At 29.2% G+C, this 18,488-nt stretch overlaps 1 protein-coding gene across 1 annotated transcript; it reads left to right on the forward strand.

Annotated features, from left to right (window-relative positions):
- The first annotated feature begins 863 nt into the window (after nucleotides 1–863).
- LOC146920294 (seed linoleate 9S-lipoxygenase-like) lies at nucleotides 864–11,114 on the forward strand. Its single transcript, XM_085713696.1, has 9 exons — nucleotides 864–1,173; nucleotides 7,347–7,636; nucleotides 7,786–8,026; nucleotides 8,143–8,463; nucleotides 8,752–8,837; nucleotides 9,111–9,218; nucleotides 9,328–9,629; nucleotides 9,797–10,060; nucleotides 10,219–11,114. The coding sequence occupies exons 1-9, from the start codon at nucleotides 936–938 to the stop codon at nucleotides 10,970–10,972; spliced, it is 2,604 nt and encodes an 867-aa protein (XP_085569822.1). The 5' UTR covers nucleotides 864–935; the 3' UTR covers nucleotides 10,973–11,114.
- The last annotated feature ends 7,374 nt before the right edge of the window (nucleotides 11,115–18,488 follow it).

Consider the following 18,488-nt stretch of genomic DNA (forward strand, 5'->3'; position numbering starts at 1 on the left):
GTGTTTTACGCCCAAGAACAATTTTAATTGGTCAACCCGTGTTTAATTATTGAGAAATGTCTCTTTTGTACCAAAAATAAATAAAAATTATTGAGAAATGATACTTGTACAACTATTTTTTGACAATTTTGGTGACAACTTTCTCTCTCATACTCACATCATGTTTTCACTTTTTCTCTCTATTGTTTTGGTTTTTGTGCCACTGCATAATTTTCTTTCTATATATTTGGTTGTCACATAAGTTGTCCCACAAAAGGTTGTTCAAATAACATCCCTCTAATTTATTTTGTGAGTCAATCTTGATTTTTTTTTTTTTGTGAAGTAGTCTAATAGCTAAGTAGGGCGTGTGAGTGTTCTTAACTAGCTTCGACATATATTATGCAATGTTCATACCAACTGATTTAAGTTCACAAGGACCGATTGTAAGAATATCTTTAGCTTGAAATAACACTTCTCATAAACTATAACATGTAACTTATAGCATTCCAGGTCTAAGAAAAACGTAGTGAAATTTACTCTAAAGAGATAAGAACAAAATTTTAAAATAAATTCAAATTATAAGAATCTATCTCATAGCCGTCGGATAAGAAATAAACATTTATAATGCGTGTCAAAAGAATTCCCAAGTTAAAAAATAATAATACCATTGCAACTTACAATTTAATATACAATAGTGGATCGATGACAGCAATTAATTATATAAAAAGTCCATTTCATCATTCTAACGAATGTTTTTGATATATTTCCACGTTTGGCATGTGATAGCACTAAAAAAATATTTTCCATTTGTACACACACTTGCAAGCATGATTATAATCCAATCTTCACCATCTATAAGTACCATGGTTTTTTCAGAGTCTAACACAACAGGCTTTAAGCTTATTTTCTCTCATTTACATCAAATAATATTGTTGATTTAGAAATATTTAGCTAAGATGTTTGGCATATTTGATAGGGATCATAGCCAAAAGATCAAGGGCACTGTGGTGTTGATGCCCAAAAATGTTTTGGACTTCAACGCTGTAACGTCCGTCAAACAAGGTGGTCTTCTTGATGCTGCCGGGAACGTTCTTGATGCTGCCGGCAGCTTGGTCGGCGGGATAATTGACGGTGCAACCGCCTTCTTAGGCCGGAACGTATCTATGCGGTTGATCAGTGCTACCAAGACGGATGGTTTGTCATCTCTACCTAGTTATTTACGTTCATTCAACTCATTCTTTCCATATATATTTCAAAAGAGACAAATATTTTATGCTTTTGGAATTTTCACAAAATTATTAGTATGCAAGCCAACTCACCACATTTTTATATTAAATATTAAGTGTGATCAATAATAGATTGATCCAAGTAGTAAGAAATTTGGAACTTTTAAGTAAGTGGTTGGGGAGTCGATCTCTAACTTTTAAGTATGGAGGAATTTCGATTGAGAGAAGAGAACCACTCTTGTGTGCTCAACAAAATTTTTCACGGTGATTAGTTAACGTTAAAAGACAGAGAAAACTTTGTAATTATAATATATATATATATATATATATATATATATATATATATATATATATATATATATATATCAAGTCCATGATGCTACAATATATAGTATACATATAAATAATTTTTTAGAACTTCAATTAATGAGGTCGGATTGTTGAAGAATAACTGAAGATTGAATCTTAACGGATACAATCTTTATTCAAATTTTACGTACCTTTTAATTAAACTTTAAATCATTAAAGTCTCTTTCTTTAGAAACTAGAGGTTTGAAGATCCAAAAAATATAATAATTTTTTAGTAAATTAATGGTGACGAACAATGGTATAAGTTATATAGTAAGTTTTAGGTCGTGTTTACCATCCATTCTTAAAAAAATAGGTGTCTTGTGTTTGATATTCACTCTAATAATAATTTGATAGAAACTAGTGGCCGATACAAGTGTGACCTACTTGAATTTGTTTATTCAACTAATGAATATTTATCTCTCAAAAAAAAAACTAATGAATATTTACAAAAGTGGTCCTTGTTTATTCTAAAGTAATCCTTTTTTAAACGGTCATTCATAGAATGAGTCAAAAAATGATTATTCACACGAACCCCTTTTTTAATGTTTAGGGTTTTTAATATTATATATACTAGTGACTCTTTCTTAATGATTATGGAGGATGAATTGGGTGACTTTACTATTTGATAATTTTGGTGATTTTAGCGTATCTAAATGATAAATGAATATTAAAATAAGAGTTTTTCTATCCAATGTAATATTTGGATAGTTTAGGATAGCTAAAAATTATAGTTTTGTTATTGAAAAAAACAATTATTTATTACTTCATGCGTTTCTAAATATATGTCGTACTTAACAACTTCAATAGACAATTTTGACCATTATTATTTTAATTATCTATCATAAAAAATTATAAAAAAATATATTTTGAAAATATTTATTGAAACAAATCAAACAACATCTTACATGTTAACATTTGTATTATATATTAGTTAAACAATATATTCAAAGTAAGTTATATGAATAGTGCACATTATAAAACTGCGATATGTATATTAGAAACGGACGGAATACAAAATTATATATTTAATCTTTATATAATACAAAAGCATACATCTTTGAACAAAAGTACACGTGGCATCTTCATACTCCCCATTTCATTTAATGTTTTTCCATCAACCAATCAAAATGGATCTTGACTCATTCATTTTCTATTAGCCAATCAAAATTGAATCATGACTCACTTATTTTTCACCAACCAATCAAAATTGATCATGATATGATTTTTTCCCTATATATAAACAATTTGATTTTTTTATTATTTTCATCTACTTCTTCCTCCCATAAAAGATCACTGCTTTCAACCTCATTATCTTTTTGTTTTATTTTTTTATTTTTTATTGTTTTATTGTTTATTTAACATTTCTTATTGTTATGTTCCTTTTTATGTGATTTCTAAGGTTGATGTTTCTTATTCATATTCTCTTTTCAATTTTTTTTTTGGTGTTTATATGTTCTTTGTTTTTGTTCAGATCTTTATTTTGGACATGGAAGCTAATCAACAGAAAAGAAGAAATGCATCACATATAAATTAGAATATATACGAAGGATTTCTATTACCACGTTCAAATATAATCACTTTCATCCCCCTTTTGTTTTATTTTAATCCCTCAATACTCACAACTTTTTCTATCTATCTATTCTTTTTTGTTTAATTTTTCTTATGTTTCTTATGTTGTTATTTTACTTTTAATATCTTGCTCTTTTATATGTTATTTTGGTTTTTGATTTTTTTTTTTTTTGCTACTTTGTACTTGAGATGGAAACCAATCAATAGACAAGAAGAAATGCATCCTATTTTCAAAAAATTGATTGAATCGATAACTTTGGAGTGAAAAAGATAAGAAATACATAATAGAAAATCGATTTTATGGCACCTTTGATTTTTGTTTTTTGAGTCAAAAAGTTCCTTTTTCTTTAACTAAAAGGGAGCGAGGTGCTACCCTAAAATTTTAAGTGCATTTTCAAAAAAATAGTAAACCATACAATAATTTATATTTTATTTCCTTCATCCTAATTAAATATTTAACTGAGTTTATACTATTTTTAAAATTAATATCCTAACTAAAGATTATTAAATTATTATGTTTTTTAAGTGAAAAAAATATTATGTTTTATTCAACGTGATATTTTTGTATCCATCATTCATTCTATTATTAAAATTGATAATCACATATGCTTTAAAACTGCATAAATATTTTTATTAATTACCTTATTTATAAGTGGAAAGTGGTAAAAGTCTTATAATGACAAAACTAAATGAATTTTTGATTTCTTATTAATATCTTTCAATGACACTTTGCCCCCTCAAAAAAAAACATGTTTCAATGACAGCCATAGAATTATTATCATTGTTTGATTTCTCAACCAATCAAATGGATTCATCCACCCTTTGTCTTAATTTTTGACCAATTAGATTTAACAAAATCATGAAAGGTTTCAATCATACACGTATTTTTTAACAATAAGCTAAATATAATTTTTTTTTCCAACAAATATAATTCTTATAACAAGAAAATTGTATGTTTTTCCACTCAACTTTCAACCATAACATATCATGTTGATATGACATTTTTTTTCTTTTATTTTTCTACAAAAGATGCAAAACCATGCAAGAATTTAATGTTATATCAATTGTCTAATTCAATTTATTTATTGGTTTGGTTTGAATGTGTTTTTCCATGATGTTATAGGTTTTTGGTACAAAATTGGATGAAGAAGAAAACAATTAATTTTGTTTCGGGAAAGAAAAAAAATCTAACAACTAACTACTAACATTTGACATTAAAAAAGCATTTGTTTTATAGGATATCTTTTTTCTTAATTAAATATATAACTTTTAAACTATGATAATCAATAAAATCTTATGTCTTTCATTTTAAATAGTATTCAAGACATTTTGCTAATTCCCTAAAAAAAAGATATTTTGCAAATTAAAAATAGAAAATAATTGACATTTTAAGGATCTACACCAACAAGTTTTTTTAAGATAAAAATAAAATTTATGGAGAAAAAAATAGGGGACGTAAATCTAACCCGATAAAAAATTAGGGACATAAATCAAATCCAAAAAAAGAGCCAACACGGTCTTTTCTATTCATTTCAGTGATAGTCTTTGTCCCAATTGTTGTTTTTATCATCTTGAATTTCATTTGAAAATATTATGACATTTAATCAAATGAACTTTGTTCATTGATATGACCACATATGCTAAAATTAATTTGTGATAAAATATTTCTAAGTATACAACAATGCCTTAAACTTTTGTAAAAAAATGTCTTAATTTTTTTACTAAAGCCTTAAATATTATACTATTTACATTAAATTTTTTCAGCTTATTATAGAAATTTCTTATTCATAGCACCATCATCACTAATTATAATTTACAATTTTTTTGTCTTGGACCATGAGAATTGCTACAAAAAAAAACAAATTTGTTGCTAATTTTTAAAAAGTTACTTTGAAATTAAACCAAGATTGTATTCCCATTTTTTATTAATATGTAATTTATATTTGTATTGTTAATATATTTCATGCAGTGACCTTTAACCACATAAATATGATTAATACCGGTATTCAATTGAAATTAAATTTAAATTATAAACATTTGTGAAGTAATTAATTTTTTACCTCTCAAAATAGGAATTTTTTTCTTTGTGAAAAAAAATATTTTTGTTGTAAAGGACTCTTTGTATACCGGAGTTTGATCGAAAGATTGTCTTACTGAAAAATCAAACTCGGGTTTCCTCATTAATTTGGAACTCACTAACTACTTGAGTTCAATCACATTACAATCAATGCTTTTTTAGTAAAAATATTTCAAATAATTCTAATTTCATAATTCATATTTCACTAACTACTTGAGTTCAATCACATTACAATCAATGCTTTTTTAGTAAAAATATTTCAAATAATTCTAATTTCATAATTCATATTAATGCTCAAATAATTTTTACAGTCCTATAATTGCAACTCGGTTGAAAGCTCCATTTATATTGATATGCATGTGTCAATGTTCAAACTTATACCCCTCATTGTGTGAATTTAACCGCTGGAGTACTTGAGAGAAAAAATATAAAATATCTCATTAGTATATTTTTCTAATTGCTCTAATTTATATAAATGGAAAGGATCTCTCCAACAAAAAAAATGGAAACAATATATTATAAAAACCATTTTTAAATATGAATGTCATTGATATGCATGTGTCAATGTTCAAACTTATACCCCTCATTGTGTGAATTTAACCGCTGGAGTACTTGAGAGAAAAAATACAAAATATCTTATGAGTATATTTTTCTAATTGCTCTAATCTATATAAATGGAAAGGATATTCTCTCCAAAAAAAAAAAAATGGAAATGATATATTATAAAAACCATTTTTAAATATGAATGTCATGAGTGTTGTATGTTTTAGGAGTTTATGAAAATAGAAAGAAAATGCTAATACCAATATTGAATAAATAAATGTTAATTTTTTTAGAGGATAAATAAATGTTGATTAGTAATTGTTGTAGATTCAAACAAAATCACCATGATGTTAAATTAAAAAATTAAATAAATAAAACAAGAAGTTTTGTTCATGTGGTCAATTAGCTCCATCAACGACGAATTACTATGGAAAACATGAGTTTGATTCTAGGTGGAACACTTAATGGTCAAACTTTACTACCCTCCCGACTTAACTTAAGATTACTAGGACCCCTTTAGCTTTAAAGCCATTGGGCTGGCACCATAATAAACAGTGGTGGGCCTAATAGAGAATAATGTTTATGAAACAACTCTTTTCACTTTTATACAGATTTAATTAAATAAATTATTTTAAAATAAATAAGTGTTGTTGGAATATAACAATATAGTCATTTGTGGAACTCAATTGTTGAAGAAATTACATTCTTATTATTATTATTAAAAGATAAATGAGCAATGTGTATAAGCGACTCATTCAAAATCTCAAATTGGCGAGAGCTTTTATTCATACAAATTTAATTCATGTTTCATTTAAAATTAATGTTTGAAAGAATGAATTAAGAATTATTTGAAAGAAATACATGACATCTAAAAACTTTAAAAAAAAAATAGTTCATAATTTTCTTACTACCGGGGATCATACATTTAGTTTAATCATCATTTTAGACTAAAAGAAACCACATAAGTGATATTGACACCACATCTTCACCCTAAATCTTAAGACATTAGATATATTATGTTGCTCAATATCTACTCTTGAATTCAATGTTGAACTTTTACTCACAATTGACACAATAACAACTCTCCCACTCGCGCTCCCGCTATAAAGTCGAACCGAGTTTTGTTACGACCGTTGAAATTTATGGGGGAACTCACGTTGGTGTGGATCGATCCATTGGAGCTAGAACAATCATCCAAGTGAGAATGATATTACATTTTCACCGAATATTTAAGGTATTAAGTATATGAATCTTCCACTTATATGTTGTCCAACCTCCACTCTTTTATTCAATGTTGAAATGTAACTAACACTTGATACATACAACATTTTTTCACTTAGGTATGGTTGAATTCTAGCCCGTGCTTGGCACGGGTATCCATACTAGTATATATAAAGGGTAAAGTTTTATTGACTTCTTATGCTATGCAAATTTACACATAATTAAATGAGAAAGATTGATTGATTGAAAGAGATAAAGATAAAGTTACCAAAGTTTTAAATGTAGTCTATTTTGATCATGATTATGACTAATATTTGATCACGAATTCATCTTTCAAAATTATATTTTCCTTTATTTGTTGGAATATGTTATTTTTGTAGCAAATGGCAAGGGATTAGTTGGAAAAGAAGTATTTTTGGAGAAACATGTCCCCACTCTACCAACCTTGGGAGCAAGACAAGATGCATTTACCATTCACTTTGATTGGGATGCTGATTTTGGAATTCCAGGAGCATTTTACATAAGGAACTACATGCAAGCTCATGAGTTCTTTCTTGTTAGTGTCACTTTTGATGACATTCCTAATCGTGAATCCGTTGAATTTGTTTGCAATTCATGGATTTACAATTTCAAAAACTACAAAACGGATCGCATCTTCTTTACCAATGATGTAAGCTCCAAATCCTTAATTAAAAAAGTTAATTATGTTTACGATTTCTAAAAAATTAACAAAAATTGTTCCATTTTAATTTTTGGCTCTATAATTTTTTATGCATTTTTAGCTCCTAAAATATTAAATATTAATTGAATTTGTTATAGACATATCTTCCAAGTCAAACACCAGCTCCATTAGTCTTCTACAGACAAGAAGAATTGCAAAATCTAAGAGGAGATGGTACTGGACAACGAAAAGAATGGGAAAGAGTTTATGATTATGATGTCTACAATGATCTTGGTGATCCAGATGAAGATGTCAAGCTTGCTCGTCCAGTCCTTGGAGGGTCTAGCACTCATCCTTACCCTCGAAGGGTTAGAAGTGGTCGAAAACCAACTAAAAAGGGTAATTTTTTTTATTTTCATATACTTTAAAGACTAAATATGAGAGTCAATAATGTGGTTCTAATGTTGTCTTATTTTTTTTATTTCTTACTCTAATGATATTTTTATTGTTGACAGATCCTAAAAGTGAGAGACCAGGTGTGATGTATGTTCCAAGAGATGAAAACTTTGGACACTTGAAGTCATCTGACTTCCTTACATATGGAATAAAATCATTGTCTCAAGATGTGTTACCTTTGTTTAAATCTGTAATCTTTGATTTGAATTTCACTCCAAATGAGTTTGATAGCTTCGATGAAGTGCGTGACCTATTTGAAGGTGGTATTGAACTTCCTACACACATATTGAGCAAAATCAGTCCCTTACCGGTCCTTAAGGAAATTTTCCGCACTGATGGTGAACAAGTCCTCAAGTTTCCACCACCACATGTAATCAGAGGTACATTATTATTCATCCTTATTCAATCATATGCCTCTATAAATATAGGGTCATGCTAACATATGCCCTAAAAGCACATGTTAAAAACAATTGGCATATTTTCCAATGCAATATTTATATCTTTGATACTTTAACATGTGCCCTAACCCTCAGGGTAAATTTTACCATTTCCCATAAATATATATTCTAAATTAAAGTCACATTACCTATGTTAGCATTAGCGATAAAAGAAACATGTGCATTTATTGAATTAGTCCAATTTAATATATATTTCTTATTTTTTTATAGTTAGCAAATCTGCATGGATGACTGACGAAGAATTTGGAAGAGAGATGGTTGCTGGTGTAAACCCTTGTGTGATTCGCCTTCTACAAGTAAGTTTCAAATGTATTTTTTATCATCAAAAGTCATAGATATTATTTACAATTTTTTTTTTGGTACATTCAATTTGTTTATTTTATAACCACTAATATTTTTTTTCTATCATATCTATATCCATGAGGGTAAGAGTTTGATCTTGTAGTCTTTGAGAGATATTGGAATTGGTTGTAAAATGACCAATGCTGCCAATTTAATGAATAATGCTCCACATTCCACAATTTAATATTTTTAACTCATATCATTGTATTAAATTATTTTTTTGGCAGGAGTTCCCACCGAAAAGCACGTTAGATATTGCTGTGTATGGTGATCAAACTAGTATACTAAAAAAAGAACAGCTGGAGATTAATCTAGGTGGGCTCACAGTAGAAAAGGTAATGATATAAATATAAAATATGTTTCACATAAAAGTCATTATTAATTGGCTTATAAATTATTTAAATTTATGAAAACTAAGTGATTGAAATTATACTTATGGAACAGGCACTTAATGGTCAAAGATTATTCATCTTAGATTATCATGATGCATTCATGCCATTTTTGGAGAAGATAAACAAAAATGCCAAAGCTTATGCCACTAGGACAATCCTTTTCTTAAAAGATGATGGAACTTTGAAACCAGTGGCCATAGAGTTGAGTTTACCACATCCAAATGGTGTTAAGTATGGTGCTGAAAGCAAAATCATCTTGCCTGCAGACCAAGGTGTTGATAGTACAATTTGGCTATTGGCCAAGGCTCATGTAATTGTAAATGACTCATGCTACCATCAACTCATGAGCCACTGGTATGGCCCCTACTAACTAAATCTACCACTCACTCTCTCATTTTTTATTCATTTGTAGTTTTTTCTTAATCTGTGTGAAATGACCTAATATGACGGTTTTTGTGGAACGGAGTGAGTAATGAGTTTAGTATAAGCAATGTATAATACTTTTTTTCAATGTGTACTAGGTTGAATACTCATGCAGTGGTTGAGCCATTCATCATAGCAACAAACAGACATCTTAGTGTGCTTCACCCTATTAACAAGTTGCTAGATCCCCATTTCCGTGACACAATAAATATCAACGGACTTGCTCGAAATGCTCTAATTAATGCTGATAGAATCATAGAGGAAACATTTTTACCTGGGCCGAATTCTGTTGAGATGTCATCAGCAGCATACAAGAACTGGGTTTTCACTGATCAAGCATTACCAGCTGAACTTATCAAGAGGTAATTTGCCACCATCTAACTTGGATGCATATTTCAATTATGCTAGTGTTGTAAATAAATTTTTCTCTACCAATCTAGCGGCCAATTTAAAAAATCGGTAGCTAAATTGATAGCAAATTGTTAACTTTTATTGATAAGAAATTGTTTGCTTGATATAGAGGATTAGCAGTTGAGGATCCATCGTCTCCACATGGCCTTCGTCTTGTGATCGAGGACTACCCTTATGCAGTTGACGGACTAGAGATATGGGATGCTATTAAGTCATGGGTCCAAGATTATGTCTCCTTGTATTATCCAATTGATGAAGCAGTACAAAATGACACTGAATTACAAACTTGGTGGAAGGAAGTTGTAGAAAAAGGTCACGGTGACTTGAAAGACAAACCATGGTGGCCTAAGATGCAGAATATTCAAGATTTAATCCAATCATGTTCCATTATCATATGGACTGCTTCTGCTCTTCATGCAGCTGTTAATTTTGGACAATATCCTTATGGAGGTTATATTCTGAACCGTCCGACACTTAGTCGAAGATGGATCCCGGAGAAAGGAACTCCAAATTATGATGAGATGGTGAAAAACCCTCAAAAAGCATATTTGAGAACAATTACACCAAAATATCAAACCCTTATTGATCTTTCTGTGATTGAGATATTGTCAAGACATGCTTCTGATGAAATCTACCTTGGAGAGAGGGATGTTAAGTTTTGGACATCTGATTCAAGAGCATTACAAGCCTTTCAAAAGTTTGGAAGTAAGCTGGCCAAAATTGAAGGAAAAATCACAGAAAGAAACAATGATTCCGATCTGAAAAATCGAACTGGGCCGGTGCAATTGCCCTACACTTTGCTTCATCGTTCTAGTGAAGATGGATTAACCTTTAGAGGAATTCCCAACAGTATCTCTATTTGAATTAAAATTATATTTTTAATATGATTTGCATTTTTGATTTATAATAACATCTGTATGGTGCTTGTGGGATGATTATTATGTATTGTTGTATTTGGGAGCTCCAATTGACTACCAAATAATAAATTATTTGTGTTTCCACTTACTACATTGTCTATTGAATTTTATCTGTGTCACTGTAATATGTTTTCTACTTTGTAGTGTATTTGTTGGTCTATATGGCAAACAAGAGTATGCATTAGAGGGGTGAATAACGTTTTAGAAAATTTTTACTAGTTTAGCGAAGTTTAAAAAACGCATGATTTTTGGGTTCGTGCACAATTAACGATAACAAAAATTAAAGACATTGAATTAAAACTAAGACTCACAATGAATTGAGAAGTTCAAAAGTAGAATATTAATTTATACAACCAACTATCAATATTCAATAATCACAATTTCGAAAACTAGACAAGTTCAAACCAAACATAATTGGAATAAAACAAACTACCTTTAAGGAACATAAGGTATATGAATTAATGATTAAAACCTTAATTGAAGTTCAATTGTGATTAATGTGAATTTAAAAGGATCTTAATTGAATAAATTAAGATTAGACCAAGTTTTTAAAAAGAATCACAATTAAACTAACTAGTAGCAATCATTCAAATTCATATACATCAATTAATGCAAAATTAAAGAGGAAAGGGAAGAGAAAAGACATTGGAATTTACAGTAGTTTCCCTTTCGTCCTCGCTTCGGGGCACATCTACTCTTTTTAAGCAAAAATCCACTTTTTAGATACATTCAATTAATGATGTATGTGACATATAATAAAGATCACATACATCATTAATTGAATGTATCTAAAAAGTGGATTTTTGTTTATATTAGTGACCGGAGGGTGTATGTCTCTATCAATGACTTCCACTATGGTTGAAATTTGATTACAATGTTGTGATTACAAGAATTCCCTCAATTACCCTAATTTTCAATCTCTATGCAACCACAACCCCAATCTTTAAGTAACCATTGAAATTGGTGATTCTCCAAGTCTTCGAATCCTCAAACACCCATGAAATCCTTGAAGCTCTACACCTCGAATTCTTCTTTGTTATGTTGGAGCTTGGATCCCCTTGAACTTGAGAAGATTAGAAAAAAAAAACCCAATCCCCTTAGAGGTGGAATGAAATCACTCTATTATCTTTGGACCCTTGATTCCCAATCGATTTTCTTGAATGAAACCAACACACAATCCATATAGCACTCTATAACTCAAATATCACAAAGATTCTTAAAAAAAATGTTTAATCTAAAGAACTAGTTGAAAGAGAGGTTTGAAGACTCAAGAGAGATAGTTGCAATTGATTCAATAGTTTTGAGTGTATTTTAGATGAATCTATATATAGTAATGAGTGGCAAGTGCAAAATTTTAGTCAAAAACAACGTAGCGATTCAAATCACCAAAAGTATGATTCAATTCAGACATGTAGAAATAAACAATATGTAAATAAACAATATGTACACAAGATTGATGAATTAGCTTCACCTTGAATCAAATCAAACGTTTCCAGATGAAGGTTGATACGATTCAAAGATTTGTGAATCAATTCAACACTTTAAAAAAAAAAACAAGTCCAGAAGAAAGTAATGATACAAATCAAGGTATTTTGATTCGATTCAACAATGATACGATTCACGAACTCATGATTCGAATCAAGATGCATGACACACAAGAAACAAAGACAGAGAGAATGATTGATACGAATCAAGAAGGTTTGAATCGAATCAACCATCATAAGGTGTGTCTTGGTCGATATAGTTGTTGCTTGAGGGTTCGTATAATGCAGAATTTTAACTTATCTTTGTTACGTGAATAGTTTTGGAGGCTAATATGGATCAATGAGTTTGCATTTTAAAGTTTTAGCTTCAGGTTGGGTGAGTTCATGTGAAGAGTGGGGACAATTAGGCGTATGTGGTAAAATTACTTCCATGGTGTTAAAATAGGGGCGGAGATGGGGATTAGAAATTGGTTTGATGACAACTTGATGATAGCGAAGAGTAATGAGAAAAATACTCCTTTTTTTTTTGCAATGATTCGTGGTTGTAGAGTGGTCCTTTGTGTGATATTTTCAGAAGAACTTTTGAGTTATATCAAAATAACTCTATGCCATTTAAGGAGATACGTAGGTTAGGGTTGGATGGGGTGGAGACGATGTCATAGAATTTTTCTTGGAATGAGGTGCAGGGGATATATTGTTGTTATTTGTTGGACAACATTATTTTTTAAGGCTGGCGTTTTTTTATAAGTTTCTTTAAAGTTGATCATGGTGAAAGGTACCCTGGAAAGGGGTATATCATCTAGTTGCAAGTGGAGCATGATGAACCTATGACTCTAAAAAATCTCATTAGGAACAAAGTAGCTCCTCTAAATGGCTCTCTCTTTTCGTGGAAGCTCTTGAATATCTGAATTCTAATAAATGGCAACTTAGCTTGATGAAGTATTTAAAATATGGACTTATTTTTATGTTCTGGCAGATGTGAAAAAGAGGAGAATTGTCTTTTTTATTTTTAGTGTGAATTCTTTGGTAGCATATGACATAATATTCTAAAGTGGTTGGAATTATTGTGTTCTTCCAATTAATTATTGTGAGGGTACTCTTCATTTCAGTGGTTCTCAATTGTTCCAAAAAAAGTTCGTTTTAGTTTTCAGTTGATTTTGCTGACTTGCATTTGGATTATTTGGAAAGACAAAAATTCTTACATTTTTGTCACAAGAACCAATTTATGTTGTTGTTAGATAAATTTACATTTCTCGTTTCCTGGATACAAAATGCTAAGAAATCATGTATGTATTTTGAGTTGAAATGTTGGTGGAATAATCTTTCTACTTGTCTTGGTTATTCTACCTCATGATTTGGTTCTTTTGTATCTATGCATCTTGAACTTTGTATTTTTCTTTATTGGGCACATCTTGTGCTTGAAGGGTTTTTAATATAATTGATTTGAGGTCTTCATACAAACAAAATCCACCCCAGTCAAGACACCAACTACATCAATATATAATTTATTTCATGTTGTTAGAAAGGGATGGGGGTTTGAAATTAGTTTGATGATAGAAATATGATTCAAATTACATTTCATGTCGTAAGAATCATTGAAAACATCATATGCATTGTAAACGAATACATGTTTGTAGGGACCAAAGAAGATTTAGATATTTTGACTTTTGTGTTAATTGTAAAATTCAGTTTGTATTCGTTGTGTGATGGTCTATACGAACCACTGTTGCAAGCAAAATCAAATGAGTAAATCGTGAACACCATTCCCTCTTGGAGCTGCTCCTTGAATTTGTAGATCAATGTTAACGCACATATTCGATCACCCTAGATAACAAAGATTAAAACACTATACTTTAATCAAAAAATACAAAAAAAAAAAACAAAAAAACAAAAACGGTATGAAAAAGGTACCTTTCGATCCATTAGAACCAACTCCATAGAAAATGGTAGTTTTCTATTTTTATAGTCTTGAACAAACCAAGCACGAACAACCCTCACAACCAATGTGCACAATTATTTTCTTGGCAAAACATCAGAGATGAAGTCGTGTTTCGTAGACATTTTTTTTTTGCAATAGAAAAAAATTAAAGAAATTACTTAGAATATAGATATCAGAGAACCAGAGAACAAAAAAAAAAAGACTATATTTTGTGATTGTTGTGTACTCGTATCCAAAAGCGCTACTATTTATATAGAAAAATAGTTTTCTTCAAAAAATTTATATAGAAAAATAGTACCATAACGGTTAATATCTATTAATTATTAATTTGACCATTTTAAAATTAATATTATCAACGTATTTAATATTATAAAATGTGCATTAAAGGGTTAGATTATATTTCATGTAACCTACAAAAAATTAACTTCATAACATTTGAAATTTAATAATATCTTATTAATATTAAGTAATATAATTTTGTAAAGAATAAAAATTAATTATATAACCTTGAAAACTAATTCCTACAATTAAATTTTTAATTAGTAGGTTACTGTCATAGAGTAACGGACCAAAATTCAAAATATAATTTATTCAAGTTATTTATTATAATTTTGTAACCTACCAAATTTTTAACGTACCATATAAATGTTAATCGAATAATAATTATATTAATAATCATTGGATTGTAACGTACAAATTTTTAATGTAACATATTAATTTTAATCGAAACAATTATTATATTAATAATTATTTGATTGTAACCAACTATGTATTTTATGTACAATTTAATGATTAATAAAAAACGGTTTTTAATAATAATTATAAGGCTAAAATATGGTTTTAGTCCTTGCAAATATGCTTCATTTTGGTTTTAGTCCCTGTAAAAAAAATTGTTTTTGGTCCCTGCAAAATTTTTTGTTTTTTAAAATAGTCCCTGGCCCCATTTTTGTGATGATTTGCATACGTGGCACATGATGACTGAACCCATTTTGTAGTTTTTGGTCGCTGCAAAATATTTTGTTTTTTAAAAAGGTCCCTGCAAAATATTTTGTTTTCGGCACAAGATGGATTTGATCAAAATTAAGAATGTAAAGAATTAACCTCTTGCATATGTTTAGTGGGAGTTTAATTAGAATGATAAGAATTAAACTCTTGCACGTGTTTAGGGGGAGCTTAATTTCATATCTATGAATATTCTTACATTTTTTATTATCCACATCTATAAAACTTAAGACTTATTCAAAAGGTTTGTTATCATCAAAAAGGGGGAGATTGTTGAAACAAAAATCTTTTTGATGAATGTTTTAATGATAACAAACCTTATGGAATAAACACTAAGTTTTATGAATGGTGATCTACTGATGTTTGCACTTAAGTCTTTTCACAGAAGTTGACAAGAAAGAAGTCTCTTACAAGTGCATATATATACTCATTAGAATACCAAAACAGTACTATCACAAGCTCAAAGAAGATATAAAAATAATATTGTTTGAATCAAATGAGTGTTGATTAAAGATTCAACAAGAAGATAAATTTTATGATCAATTGACACATCCTCGTCACCACATGGTTTTCATCAAAGCCTTAAAAATTCGAGGAATAAATGATTAAAATTTGAAAGGAATTATCTTCAAATAGCTTCTAAAAAGAGTTCAAGGAAAAGGTACAAAATTTTCATTCAAAAGAATGATTGAATGTACCTTCATGATTACATGCATGCCTAAACTAAAACATCTCAAAGATACTCAATGGAAAGAAACATTGTGTGCAATCACCAACATGAGCTATGAGATAAATTGCAACATCAACAAAATAATTAAAGGTTAATTAACCGAGAATGTATTGTCATCCCATATAGAAGAGAACATTATCAACTCCGATGAAAGAATGTTCTCATGATGAGGATGCATATTACGCTAGAAATTATTCTCATCATTTCATCAAAATGATTAGAATCAACTTTAAAGAGAAATTAATTCATGAATGAATTATTGATTAAGTCATTCATTTATGATATTGATCGGAGAATGATCAAAGAAGAAAATTCATGATCATATGCTTTGAGATTCTATCATAAAATAATCATGATGGTCCAAGAATCCTCTATCACTATTCAATATATGATTTGGAGAACATCAATCAATCAAAGGAATTTTGACTTTGAGAAAGGTTTCTCATGTTTCTACAAATAACATTTTGGTCATACAAAATGAAGAAAACATCCTCATTTGATGTTTTAAAAGATAACAAAAATATTACAATTATTATTTGTTATCTACTAGTGTGTTTTGTGAGAAATATTTCATGAGAATGTTCTTGTTAAAGAGAAGAACATTCTAAGATTACAAGTGAAGTTGAAAACATCCTTATCAAAGCAAATAAGCAAAAAGACATAAATGAACTTTGTGGTACAAATTCAAGAACAAAATATTCCCTATGTCTCACCAAAAGAAGATACTTTGATATATGATATAAATGGAAAGAATATTCTTAAAGAAATATTCTTAAAGAAATACTTTGATTACATAAAGACTTTGCATTTAAAGAAATATTGAAAAAACACATGCCTTAAAGAAAGAAGAAAAATAGTTTTACAAAGAAAAAATGTTCTTGAGTAAAACTACAAAGGGATAAGGATGATGTCATTATGTCCCATTCATTTAACACAAGATCACAACTGGATTATTACATCATGTGTTCTTTAAAAAAGAAGAAAAAATTGTTTTACAAAGAAAGAATTTTTAAAAGAGAAATGATAAATTGACAATCAAAAAGTTGTCTAACACCATATATTAATACGATTTACAATACAAACTAATTTTTTAAATATTTTTTACCATCTTGGGATCCGTGATAGCTTGAAATTGCTTTATAACTGTATACGGTGTAGGCAAAGTTGTTGATTTTTGGTTGTTAGCATATCATTGCTCTTTTTAAAAGGTCACAATTCAAACCCCTTTTCTTGTGACTATCTCTTCCACTTCAGGTAGAACGACGTGCAAGATCATAACTTCCACTATCACCTTCATCATTGTTATTTCACTTCCTCCAAAGACATAATCAAACAATCCAGAACTTCTTGGTGGTTCTATTTGTTGGTAGTCATATGACGAATTTGTTGATGAGTCATGGTGGTAATTCACCAACAATATCACAATCACAACAACATATACAATCAAAGTTCAAAGTTCTAACATCAAAGTCCTAATTTTTTCTCTAAAATTTCATCTAGTATTTGTTACCTAAATACTCAAATTAAGAGTGTCAATTTAAAATTACTTTGAACTTAATAAATAAGAGATTTTTTTTGGTGGTGTCCGGGATTCGAACTCCAGACCTTGCATATATTATGCATTATCCTACCAACTGAGCTAAACTCACGAGATACTTAGGGGGGTGTATTGGATTAGAATTTTAAAAGACAATTTTTGAAAGAAAAAGTCTAGTGAATTTTAAAAGACTATGCAAGATTTCAATGACTTTTAAGATTTTAAAAGATTCTCAAATTTGTAATTGGGATTTCAATGGATTTATATCCTAAGATTTTATAAGATTTTAAGAGACTACCAAGATTTCAAAGGATTTATATCAGGTTACTAATTGTGTTTTTCCTAATACTTGCATGAAGTTTTTATTTGTTCCAACACCGTGTATTACACACTCTATTATATTCATTTCTAACTTTTAACATACTTTAAAACCAAGTATTACATATTAATAATGGTTCTATACATAGAGTTGTCGTAAAAAAAAAGTTTGAAGCAGTAAAAATCTTACGAGAATGAAATTGTAGAAGCCAAATAATAAATTGAACAAGTAGTTAAAATCTTACGAGATATAGAAGCCTCTACAGTACACTCAGAACAGTCCCTAAAAAAAAAAGTACACCAGAACAAAGTAAGAAAAGACCTTACTGTGTGTACATGAAAACTAATGAGAAAGTGGAATTTCGTTGGACTGCACGGAAAAGAAAACTGAAGAGTCTCACAAAGTCTCACAAATTTTGGTGAGATTGTTGAATGAGTATTTTGTTCACATT

This window comes from Medicago sativa, chromosome 5 (assembly GCF_051527215.1).
Source record: "Medicago sativa cultivar Bolivia chromosome 5, Bolivia_mono, whole genome shotgun sequence".
Classification (NCBI taxonomy): Eukaryota; Viridiplantae; Streptophyta; class Magnoliopsida; order Fabales; family Fabaceae; genus Medicago; species Medicago sativa.

Excerpts from the sequence above, each read along its gene's own strand:
- LOC146920294 (XM_085713696.1), top strand. The coding sequence starts at position 936 with ATGTTTGGCATATTTGATAGGGATCATAGCCAAAAGATCAAGGGCACT. Across the intron at positions 8,464-8,751 it reads ACCACCACATGTAATCAGAG|TTAGCAAATCTGCATGGATG; the intron begins GTACATTATTAT and ends ATTTTTTTATAG. Across the intron at positions 9,219-9,327 it reads GTGGGCTCACAGTAGAAAAG|GCACTTAATGGTCAAAGATT; the intron begins GTAATGATATAA and ends CTTATGGAACAG.